We start from the raw sequence: 12500 nt of genomic DNA, 5'->3' as shown, positions 1-12500 counted from the left end.
TAATCTAATGCCTTGGCAGGGCCAGGCAACTTCTCAGGCCTTGTATCTAGAGCACAATTTATGCATATTTTCACAGTAGCAATGATGGCCTGTGGCCTCGGTAATCGGCGACCATCAGCGCCACTGCTGGCAGGTGTGACGGCAGTTCTGCCATTCCATCCCTCGCCCACCAGCAGCGATCTACAGCGGGGTGATGGACCAGATCCCCACACGGATGCCATGCTAATGTCATGTAAAGCACTCAGAAAACACGGAGCTAATGAGGGCAGAAATACCACCTGCCGGCTTCACGGTTTCAGTCATGGAACCAGTTGGTAAGGAGATAGATGGCGACTACTGCAAGGGGACGTGGCGATTACGTAACCTATTTACCCTGCTCCCAACCCGTAACTTATAATTTTTCAAATGGAATCCACAATCGATATATTTTGCATTGTGACCTAGAACAAATACACCTACAATACAAACCCAAAGCAACACTTATCCATACTATGGGCAATGTGTTTTTCTTTTCTTTTCTTTTCTTCTTCTTCTTTTTTTTTTTTTTTTTTTTTTTTTTTTACAGAGCCTGTCTTCCTGACTTATATTTTTTAATTTCTTTATTGATTAAGATATCACATATTTGTCCTCATCCCCCCATTCCCATCCCAAACCCCTCCCCATGCATGCCCCCACCCCCCTGTTGTCTGTGACCACTGGTTAGGCTCATATGCATGTTTATAAGTCCTTTGGTTGATCTCTCCCCTACTTACCCCCACTCTCCCCGACTTTCCCTCTGAGGTTTGACAGTGGTGATGTATTTTTCTGTTCTAACCTAATATAGATGCGTTCAATAACGCTGGTCTGGACCGACTGAGTTGTTTTACTGACCTTCTTAATGAGACACGGTGAATTGCTGCCCAAACCAACCTATTTGGATTGTGTTTGCCCTATGGACAACTCCACCTACTACCTTTTTCTCTTCTCATTCCAACGGATTTAAAGACATTTTATGATGGCATTAAAAAATATATAGGGTGTCCCAGAAAAATGCATATACTCGCTTTGAACAATTATAAAGGTGGCGTTCATTAAAACGCATTTCATTTTCAAAGTGGAGCTCTCAGGGGATAAAAGTGTGCATGCATTTTGGGGACCCCCTGTATATAAATCAGCGTCCGCTATCGGGGTGACTGAGGCCCACACAGACTAGGACAAGGAAGAGGGTAGGTGACATTCTCGCCTCTGAGGTCCCAATACCTCGACCTCTTTAGTGTCTTCTGAGGAGACACTAGGCCAGAGCAGGGACAGGGACCCGGATAGAAGGCCTGTGAGGGGACAGGGGCCCGGATATAAGGCCTGTGGGGGACAGGGTTCCGGATATAAGGCCTGTGGGGGACAGGGGCCCGGATATAAGGCCTGTGGGGGACAGGGGCCCGGATATAAGGCCTGTGGGGGACGGGGGCCCGGATATAAGGCCTGTGGGGGACGGGGGCCCGGATATAAGGCCTGTGAGGGGACAGGGACCCGGATAGAAGGCCTGTGGGGGACGGGGGCCCGGATATAAGGCCTGTGAGGGGACAGGGGCCCGGATATAAGGCCTGTGGGGGACAGGGGCCCGGATATAAGGCCTGTGGGGGACAGGGGCCCGGATATAAGGCCTGTGAGGGGACAGGGGCCCGGATATAAGGCCTATGAGGGGACAGGGACCCGGATATAAGGCCTGTGGGGGACGGGGGCCCGGATATAAGGCCTGTGGGGGACAGGGGCCCGGATATAAGGCCTGTGGGGGACGGGGACCCGGATATAAGGCCTGTGAGGGGACGGGGACCCGGATATAAGGCCTGTGAGGGGACGGGGGCCCGGATATAAGGCCTGTGAGGGGACAGGGACCCGGATATAAGGCCTGTGGGGGACGGGGGCCCGGATATAAGGCCTGTGGGGGACGGGGGCCCGGATATAAGGCCTGTGGGGGACGGGGGCCCGGATATAAGGCCTGTGGGGGACGGGGACCCGGATATAAGGCCTGTGGGGGACGGGGGCCCGGATATAAGGCCTGTGAGAGGACAGGGGACCAGACATGACCTGCCCGGGGACAAGCACTTCACCTGGAAGGTAGGCCGCCCCCCAGCGTCCCCCGCACACACACCCGGGCCTCTGTCCTCGAGCTGCACGCGCCGCACCATCTCCCGCACCGTCCGTGCCGCCAGGTCCTACTGCGCAGGCGCGGCAGCGGCGCCTCTGGGCGCGGTGCATGCTGGGCCGGCACTCGAGGCCCGCGCGCACGCGCACGTGGCGGCTCCTCTGCGTGCCGGAGAGGCGCGGTGCATGCTGGGCCGGCACTCGAGGCCCGCGCACGTGGTGGGCCGCCCGCGCGCACCAGGACCGCGGCTTCCGGTCCATGGGAGGCGCCGGAGACAGGCTGCTCTGAGCGGAGTCCGCGTCTTGAGGAAAACAGAACTAAACCCTGGAAATCTTCATCAACGAGGAGGGTCGTGTAGTCTGGGGACCCCCGCCCAGACTCCTCAACTTACTAACTTTGGGGGTTGGATTGGGGGTGGAGGGTAGCCTTGGGCTTTTCATGGCCTTTTGTTTTACTTTCATTATGTACTTATTTATCTTTACTTCAGAGAGGAAGGAGGAGAGAGAAATATCCATGTTCATTTGCTTTTTTACAGGGCTAGTAAGAGCAGTGTGCCCGGTGGAATCCCAATGGCTTTTCTCTCGCCGTGCTTTCTTTGCAATGCAAGTACAGCCCGGCCAGTGTGGCTCTGTGGTTAAGCATGGGCTTATGAGGCAGGAAGTCAGGGTTGGATTCCCGGTCAAGGCACAAGCCTGGGTTGCAGGCTCGATCCCTAATAGGGGGTGTGCAGAAGGCGGCTGATCTAGGATTCTCTCTCATCGTTGATGTTCCTCTCCCCCACTCTCCCTTCCTCTCTGAAATCAATAAAAATATATTAAAAAAAAAAATATATATATATATATATGTATGTATGTATATGTATATATATAGAGAGAGTAGTGAGCTTTGTAATTAGGAGTGAGGAATGCGCTGTGTAAAGGCTTCTATGGCTTTGCTCAGCTCTACCTTCTTCAGAACGATCAGAAAAAGTTAGGCCTGGTTTGCTAGTCTGACCTGTGATAACACTCAGAGAGGCATTTCGTCAACCACAGTGTCTGAGAGGGCATTCAAATACAGCATCGCCTCTTTACATAAAGGAAGGGACCAATTAAAAGTTCAGTATTTAGGTCAAGTTTCCAAACATCTGGGCAGCTCCAGCCTGGTGCCTGCAGCCCCCGTGGGGTGTGCTCCCAGAAGTGGGAGGAGCCAGACAGACGGAGGCTGTGGCCCAGTGACCTTGACGTGGCCTTCAGGGACTGCCTTCAGCCTTTCTGTCACTCAAAAATTCCCAGTGTTGAGAGAACTTGAGATAAGCTGAAAACCACTGTCTTCCTGCGGTTTCTCTCCTCCTCCCCTGTGAATCCAATTATTAAAATTGCTCTCTCAGCCCTGGCTGGTGCGGGTTAGTGGATAGAACACCGGCTCCTGGACTGAAGGGTTCCAGGTTTAATTCCAGTTGGGGGCACGTGCTTTGGGCCCTGGTTGGGGCGTGTGCTGGAGGCAACCAATCCATGTATCTCACATCGATGTTTCTCCCTCTCTCTCCACTCAGTGTGAAAATCAGGGGGGGAAATAGCCTCGGGTGAGGATTAAAAAAAAGAAATCCTTAGAAAGGGAGCCCTTCTCATTAACTCGGCATCTGTCATGTGCTCAGAACGGGACTGACAGGAGGCATTCACGAGGGACAAGGGGAAAAGAGCTTGGCAAACAGCGACTCTTCACGCATGATTAACATGTAATGTGTCAAATGCTACAACGCAGGGGAGAGCCCACGGGGAGTACTATTTCATGGTTCAAAGCAGGCGGGGGAGGCCATAGTCGGTTTGGCTCCGTGAACAGAGCGTTGGCCCACGGACTGGAGGGTCCCGGGTTCGATCCCAGCCGAGGGCATAGGCCTCAGTCGCAGGCCCGATCGCTGGCCTTTGGTCAGTCAGTGCGAGTGCAGGCGGCAACCAACGGATGTGTGTCTCCCTCTCCCATCGATGTTTCTCTCTCTGTCTCTCCCCCTCTCTTCCGCTCTTTCTAAAAACCAACGAGAAAATACCCTCGGGTGAGAATGAACGAAAGAGATGGGGGAAGCTTCCCAGATCCAACACGGGAGGTGGGGCGTGACGAGGGAACGTGTGAGGAAATCAAGGTGATGCGGCTCAGACATGGGTGGGGAAGGGCCACGGGTGAGGGCAGCAGGTTGCCCATTGCACAAGGCCCTGCAGAACCTGTTTGGGTCTGACAAACAGTCTGTTTGTCAATGCCACCGTCCCAGCACCCCGGGAGTGCTGGGGACGAGGCGGAGAGGTTTAATCGTGGAAATGCAGCGACTTGACCATTATTTAAAAAAATAATAATTTAGAACTCGCTTCCAAATAGCGCTGAAGAAGCCGGACGCCAAAGAGCACGTACGTCGGGATTCCATTTGTAGAAAAGACAAGACCAGGCGATGTTTATCTACGTTCTCTCCATTTGGGATAGAGCTACCTTTATGGCCATGAAAGAGAGAAAGAGAGAGAGAGAGAGAGACAGACAGACAGACAGACAGACATCGATGAGAGAGGATCACTGACCGGCTGCCTCCTGCACGCCCCTTACTGGGGATCGAGCCTGCAACCTGGACATGTGGCCCGAACGGGAATGGAGCCTCAATCTTTTGGTTCATAGTCCGGGCTTGCTATATCTTTTTAAGTCTCCAGGCTGCTAGTCTGACCTGTGATCACACTCAGAGGTTAAAAAGAAAAGCCTTCCTTAAACAACCCTTCGGAGGTTTACTTTTTGACCGGCACCTCATTCGGGCGACACAAACAAACAGTTCCTGGCAATGAAATGCCACCGTTTCAAAAAGGGTCCGTGGTTTTAGTACAGATCGCCTCGACCTGCTTTAACAACCTCAGGAGGGCCGTCGGGTTATACGGGAAAAGGTTTTTCCTCTGCAGACGGGCAACGGCGCCTTGTAGCGCTCGGAAGCACTTGGCTGTCTGGTAAAACGTTCCCACTTCGTAGGCAGCGTCCCTTGGTGCTTGGTCACGGCCCACCGAGAGAGGAGGATGGGCTTCTTTCGGAACCACAGGCCCCGACGGCAGCTCCGAGCTCCGTTCCCTCTCGCCCCTCCTTGTCCCCGCCGCGTCCCGCGTTTTCTCCGTGGCTTCCCGGTGTGCAGGTGTCTGCTTAGTATTTGCAGAGCACACGTCTGGGGACTCCGCCTCGGAGTCATCGGAGGTGTCGTAATCCACCAGGCTCTGAGCAGCTTGCAGGGGAGACCGACTCCCGGTGTGGGGTGTGGCGTGGCTCTCCCGGGACACCGCGACCCGGTGCGATGGGTCCGGGGGAGCCTCCGACGCCCGGGAGACACAGGCACGCGCGCCCCTGTGACGGCCGAGGGCAGCCCGCGGCCTGGATTCTGTGCGGCTGCCGCCTGTGTCTTGGCCGAGGGAGGAGGTCCGACCACAAGTATTTGTGCTATCGGTGCAGTCAGCGACATCAAAGTGCTTGCAGACGGTCAGAAATGCATCCCAGTCTCGGGGCAGGAGTTTCAAGTACCGGACGAAATATTCCAGGAAACAGGTTTCGGATGAAATCAGAAAGTCGAGAAGAACCGTGGAATCAAACCCTACGTTTTTTAGAAGGAATAAAAAAATGCAGTGCGGGTTGCAGCCATGGTCGTGGGTGTGACGGCTCCATGTTTCTCGTTCCCGGGCCTCGTTCTGAGCAGCTTCACGTTCTCTGAAAACAAAGATAACGGAGACCCCGGGTTAATGACCTTTTACAAAAATAAGTGTTGGCAGGTGTAATTCACACCTAAGAATTCACCTACCAGGTTACTGCGTAATCTAGGCATTATTTGAAAAGAAAAAAAAGTCAAACCAATCCCTTTCTCCACAAACTCTATATTAACCTGATTCGATAGAATAAATTGAAGGATGAATTCAGAGACAAGAGAAGAGAAATAATCAACCTGCTGGTGTGGCTCAGTGGTTGAGCGTCGACCCAGGTACCAAGGGTTCGCCAGTTCGATTCCCAATCAGGGCACTTGCCCGGGTTGTTGGCTCTATGCCCAGTAAGGAGTGTGCAGGAGGCAGCCAATCCATGATCCTCTCTCACCACTGATGTTTCTCTCTCTCTCTCTCTCTCTCTCTTCCTTTCTGAAATCAACAACAAATATATATATTTAAAAATAAATAAAGCAGAAATAGTGGACAAGATCATCAGTTATTAGCTTCCTAACCGATGACAGAGATGTGCCATAAGAAGGTATTACCTCAGCCCCACTGTTTTAATAAAACAAATAGGATCAGTAGGCAACGTCATCAGTAATATGACTTCATAATCAATTTCACAGCGCTGCCTCTAGGTGGCATCAGCCCCAGTTGAACTGGGTATAAAAATGACAACTTTCCCAACCAATGAATAGATATTAAGAAAAGAACGAACATGAAAGCTTAGAAGAGCAGCTCCTTTGATGACTTACAAGTTTTTACTCGCCTTTACAACGGCAAACACCACCTTATAGAAGCTCCATATAGAAAAGTCAGTCTTAGAAGCCAGAGCTCCTACAGAAATCGGTGAGATTAAGATTTGGACACGGGCAACACAGAGATGGACACTGAGCCGGCGCTTCCGTTTGCTAAGGCCAGGCTAGTTGTGCTAACCTGGGCTGCCTCGCCGTCCACATCTTCTAACGAGAACTAAAATGTCATCTCGCTTTCATGCCGGGCAGGGTTGAAGGAAGGAGCTGGCTCTCACCAGGAAACCACAAGATTGTTAGGAATTTTTTTTTTTTCCTTCCTAATGATGGAAAGTAAACAATAGGGCCAGCGCAGCATCTCTGCTTTCCTGGCATGCGATGAGTGCAGTGACTTGAGGACAGACCAACCTGGTGAGCTTGAGGTAGATGCCCATTGATGCCCTGGCAGCCTCCAGCATGTCATCGTCTTGTTCTATGAAGACCCGGGACAGCCACTCGCACGGGTTGTGCGCCTGCACCGGGGGCTGGAGGTGAGGCTGTAAGAAGGCCAGGAGCTCAGTCATGTACTTCTGCAAAGCAACTTCAAAACACCAACATTTTTAAAGGGTGGGCATCGGTTCACCAATACGTTCAGATCTTGCCTGGCTATATACACAGTGACAGTGCCTGAAGTCCTTTATAAAGGCGTTATTATGGCCCCGGAGGTGTGGTTCCACAATCCCCAGGAGGGGGCGGGAAGGAGGCAGCCAATCCATGATTCTCTCTTATTATCGATGTTTCTTTCTTTCTCTCTCTCTCTCTCTCTCTCTCTCTGTCTCTCTCTCTCTCTCCCTGCCTCTCTGAAATCAATTTTAAAAAAGTGTGGTTTTTTTTTTCAAAAAAGACATTTATATGTATGTATGTATGTGTATATATATACATATATATATATATGTATATATATATACACATATATATATATATTTACCAATAATTTACATTAGTAGGTATATCACACTCAAAATGTCTGCAAGTTAGGGAACTGAGCTCCAGAGAAGAAAAGTGACTAATCAATTGAATAATTAAAATGAACAGACTGTTCACAAATTCTTGTTAAAAGTACATAAATTAATGAATGGGCAGAAGACAACAGGAATCACTGAATGTCATAGCCGTTACTAGTGGCAACAATGCCAGGAAACAAAACGAATTTTGCTTTCAAAATAACAAACTTCTTTTTGGTTATTCAGAGCATTAAAAGAAAATACAACTATTACTAGTAAGCACAGAACTCAAACAAGTTTGGGAAATGTTAAGGGCAACGTAAAACTCTGAATTGTGTAACACATGCCACCTAGTGTTGTAAATTATAACCGCACACAATTATATCTACTATTATAATATAGAAGTATAGCTAAATGTCCAAAGCAATTCAGGAAGTCACTGCTTACAAGTCAAACCTTTCGCTAAAACTATCCGCTGCTTGTTTAGAGATGTTTGTTCTTTATTTTTCTCAAATGAAGAGGAGGACATGTCTACCCAATACCTAAACTGAATATCATACACTTTAAATGGCTGTAGGTAGGACTGTACATCCTGGAAACTACATGTAACAATTTCTTCATAGTAGATTAGTTTCCATCCAATACCTAATTATCAATACTCTCTCTTCCTCTGAAATCAATAAAATTATAGATATATAGATATATAGATATATATGAGTCAGAAGAATTACCTTTCATTTCCTCGGCTGAAGCACACTTTTGAAACTTGATTTCTAAGGACTTCATGATAAGCAGGCTCGTGGCTCTCAGGATCACGTGGTCTGGGCCAGGGGGCCGCTCGCATCCAGGCTGGACCTCCCCGCCCGCGAAGCAGGCGGGTTTTCCGTGGACGGACAACGTCCCCAACAGGCCCGCATCCACGGCGTGCAGCACGGCATCAGCCAACGCCGCCGTGTCCCCGTCTGCATGCCGGTGCGGCGGCGCAGGGGCGGCCGAGGCCCCGCGGCAGAGGTCCTCGCCCGCGTTCCAGAGGAGGCACCTCTTGAGGAACAGGACGAGCTTCCTCCGGACCAAGGCCTGGGCGGGCCAGGCGATGGCGCTCAGGACCCGGGACGGTCTCGAGAAGACGATCCCCTGGCAGGTGAGGTGCAGGTCGCCGTGGGCTCGGGAAGCGACGAGAAGTTCCAGCAGCTCCAGGAGGCCCAGCAGGCTGCTGGCCGTGTCGCGGGCGCCCGGGGTGCTTTCGGGATGCTGGGAAAAGAAGGAGTCATAAAAGGCTTCCAGGGGCGGGTCCAAAGGAGCCAGGAGCCGCTTCAGAAGGTCTGCAAGGATGAAGAAGGTGACTGTAAACCACAGGGAAAACGAAGCCTTCTAAACACACGCACGCTTACAATTCAATTCCTACAGATGCTATCGCTTTACAAAATGAACAAATGGGCTTGCATTGCGTCTACCGTGAACGAACAAAGATACACAGACTAACCTGAGTACCGAAGGTTAAAGTATTACTTCACAAGTAACCATAGCACTGGACTACTTTGATTTTTAATAACGATAAAGAAGGCTTTTAATTTTTTTTAAGGTGTCCCTCCCCGGCCAGGGTGGCTCAGTGGTTGAGCAACGACCGATGAACCAAGAGGTCACAGTTCGATTCCCAGTCAAGACACATGCCCACGTTATAAGCCCCAATAGGGGGTATGCAGGAGGCAGCCGATCAATGATTCCCTCTAATCCTTGACGTTTCTCTCTCTCTCTCCCTCTCCCTTCCTCTCTGAAATCAATAAAAAATATATATATATTTTTTAAAAAAAGATAGCCTCAATCAAAAAATATGGGGCAAGATTCTTGGATTTTTTTCATACTTGAAAAGAGATCAGATGTTGTAAAATGAGTTTTACTCTTTCTTATAAATGTAATTCCCCTTGGGAGCAAGTTAACGACAGTTGTGTATGGGGGGACTATCATCCGTACCTGGTTTTTGTGAACATGTATCTTTAAAGATTTCTTTTATTACGGCAGTAAGAGTCCAGAGGCAGTATACTACCTTATCACTTTCAGAGTATTCAGAGAGACTTTTTTGGCAAAAAGCAATCCAGGAATTACTTAATGTTATCTACAAGACACAAAATTTTTAAAAAAAGTGGTAAGTTATAATAAACTAGAGGCCCGGTGCATGGATTCGTGCACTGGTGGGGTCCCTCGGCCTGACCCGCAGGGATCAGACTGAAACCGGCTCTCCGACATTCCCCGAGGGTTCCAGATTGAGAGAGGGAGGTTCTCGGTGATGCACCATGGAATCAGGCTCCCTCCTCTCCCTCCAGGTGCCAAGAACCACCACTGCCAAGTGACCAGAGCTCGGCAGCTTCTACATTGAGCATCTGACCCCTGGTATCAGTACACTATAGCTACTGGCCGGTCAATTAGGCTTTTATATATATAGACTAGAGGCCCAGGGACCCCTGCATGATGAGAGCCTTTTGGCTGCCAGCCAGGGCCTCCCTTTGTTTCATGCCCCCTCCTGGTGGTCAGCACACGCCATAGTGAGCAATCGGTCTCCCAGTTGGTCTCCTGGTTGAACTCCCGTGGGGACAATTTGCATACTAGGCTCTTTATATATATATATATATATATATATATATATATATTAATATTGTCCTTACAATTACAAACCACCTTTTATACACAATAGGACTATACAAAATTGTTTTTAAGAAAGTATGATAGCCGAAACCGGTTTGGCTCAGTGGATAAGAGCATCGGCCTGCAAACTGAAAGGTCCCAGGTTCGATTCCGGTCAAAGGCATGTACCTTGGTTGCGCGCACATCCCCAGTAGGGGGTGTGCAGGAGGCAGCTGATGGATGTTTCTCTCTTATCGATGTTTCTAGCTCTCTATCCCTCTTCCTTCCTCTCTGTAAAAAAAAAAAAAAAATCAATAATTTTATTTATTTATTTATTTTTTAATAGAATGTAGAAGAGAAGGAGTAATGGGGCGAGGCCTTACCTGTTCTCTCAGTTGGAAATACAGAAGCCATGCCAGGCATTTTGCGGTCATGTGAGACAGCAACTTATCCGAGTCTTGGAACGTGCAGACCTGTAGGGAAATAAATAAACTGATCTACGACTGGTGAATGTTCTTAAAACCTTTCTTTTTTTAAAAAAAAATCAAGATCTCTAAAAATAGACAGAAAACGAACGGCTTACTAATTGGGAATCCGGGTCCGATGATTTTAAAAGAGCTTTAAGGACCGCTCTGTACTTCTCCTTGGCACGGAACTCGGTCTCCGCGGACAACGCCCTGCTCACCATCACCTGGATCACCGTCAGCCGAAGGAGCGCTAAGTCTCGGGCACTGCTCTTCCAAGGACCGGTGGCCGGATGGACAGGGGACAGGGACGGCTGGCCCTTGCCCTGGACGCTGAGGGGGACTGCGGGCTCCGAGGAGGCGGCCCCGGAGCCATCGTGGTCTGGAAACGCTGGGTGGAGATAGCAGACGTAATCCTGCGTGTCGTTCTCAAGTGTGGCTCCCACCAGCACCTTCTTATACAGCCGGTCCAAAACCTCAAAGGAGTCCTTCATGTTGGCTGCCGACGTGTGTCTCCTGGACAGGAAGCTGGGCGATCCCAAATGGCACCTAGGAACCTTTGGAATGCGGCAAATCCCTAAGGTGAACCTACAATGGGAAATAAATAAATAAATAAAACACTTTAAAAGTATAAGTGTTCCAGCCCGGCCAGTGTGGGTCAGCATTTGAGCGTGGACCTAGGAACCAGGAGGTCAGCGTTCGATTCCCAGTCAGGGCACAGGCCCCGATTGCCGGCTTGACCCCAAATAGGGGGGCGTGCAGGAGGCAGCCGATCCATGATTCTCACTCATCATGGATGTTTCTTCTCTCTCTCTCTCTCTCTCTCTCTCTCTCTCTCTCTCTCTCTCTCTCCCTCCCTCCCTCCCTCCCTCCCTCCCTCCCTCCCTCCCTCCCTCTCTCTTCCTCTTTGAAATCAACAAAAAAAAAATAGTATTTAAAATAAATAAGTCAATAAAGTGGGTCTGGTTAGACCCTACAGGAAGTTGAGGGAGGTGGGGGCGGCCTGGGCATCAGGGCCAAGGTTAGGGGGGCACAGAAGTTCCCGACATCCCTGCCGACCACCAGGGCCAACACAGCTGGTCAACTATGGTGTCAAGAACACCTTCCACCCTCATTTGAAAGGAGGGGGGAGGGATGGCTTCCCATCAGCATCCTAGGTGCTGGGTACCTCCCCTTTGCTCCGAGGGTTATATGCATCACCTTTCTCCCAGCCCCCACAGGCTCCAACGGGAGATGGGGGGGAGGGAGGGGAGACAAAAGAGGGGGAGAAGGAGAAAGGAAGGCAGGCACCCCTTTCCAGTTTCAGGAACTGCTCCTTCTATTTACCTTGTGCCGGTGCTGGCCGTTCCTGGCCCCAGGGGCTCGTCTTCTTAAAACAATGGAGCTCCGTTTACCTGTCAGAGGTACCCTCCGCCGCCACCGCCATAGGCCAGCCACCGCCGGCCCCCTCCGGGCCACCGTAGTTCACAGACCCTCCGAGGCGGCCCCGCCCCCCGCATGCGTAGAAGCGCTGTTCGGCGTACAGAGTCTCCTAGCAACCGCTTCGAGTCCCCCCCCCGCGAGGGGCGGGGGCTTCGGAAGCCACAGCGGGGAAGCCTAGAGGGTGGTGAGCGAGTGCAGCCAATCGGAGGCGAGTCCCAGCTTCCGCGGACACGCCCCCTCCCACCGTCGCGAACGCGCGGCCGGCTTTACGGCAGGCGGAGGGGTGGCGCCGCCGGGGACGAGGAGGAGGGAAGGCAGCGGCCAGCCAATCAGGCCGCCTCCTCTCCCGAGCCCCGCCCACCCCGGGCTCGGTTTACGGCTCCGGGCTCTGGCTCCAGGGCGGCCGCTGATTGGCTGCTGGAGGCTTGGTCCCATCCCAGTGACCCCAAAGTGCT

At 51.0% G+C, this 12500-nt stretch overlaps 1 protein-coding gene across 3 annotated transcripts; it reads right to left on the bottom strand.

The window, feature by feature from the left end:
• Positions 1 to 4927: 4927 nt before the first annotated feature.
• Positions 4928 to 12344, bottom strand: LINS1 (lines homolog 1). Of its 3 annotated transcripts, none has more exons than XM_036411856.2 (7): positions 11950 to 12344; positions 10743 to 11180; positions 10543 to 10632; positions 9512 to 9653; positions 8272 to 8862; positions 6966 to 7137; positions 4928 to 5815 (listed from the first exon to the last, which is right to left on the bottom strand). In XM_036411856.2, exons 2-7 carry the CDS (start codon positions 11115 to 11117, stop codon positions 4930 to 4932), a joined length of 2256 nt encoding a protein of 751 aa, XP_036267749.1. In that variant the 5' UTR covers positions 11118 to 11180; positions 11950 to 12344; the 3' UTR covers positions 4928 to 4929. The 3 variants fall into 3 exon arrangements, with proteins under 3 accessions (XP_036267749.1, XP_045427976.1, XP_045427977.1); XM_045572020.1 differs by having other exon boundaries at positions 10743 to 11211; positions 11950 to 12343; XM_045572021.1 differs by lacking the exons at positions 9512 to 9653; positions 11950 to 12344 and having other exon boundaries at positions 10743 to 10880.
• Between the last annotated feature and the right edge of the window lie 156 nt (positions 12345 to 12500).

The sequence above is a fragment of the Pipistrellus kuhlii genome, unplaced genomic scaffold, assembly GCF_014108245.1.
Source record: "Pipistrellus kuhlii isolate mPipKuh1 unplaced genomic scaffold, mPipKuh1.p scaffold_m20_p_42, whole genome shotgun sequence".
Taxonomy (NCBI): domain Eukaryota; kingdom Metazoa; phylum Chordata; class Mammalia; order Chiroptera; family Vespertilionidae; genus Pipistrellus; species Pipistrellus kuhlii.
Note: the sequence above shows the minus strand (reverse complement) of the source record. Positions and strands in the feature narration are given on the sequence as shown.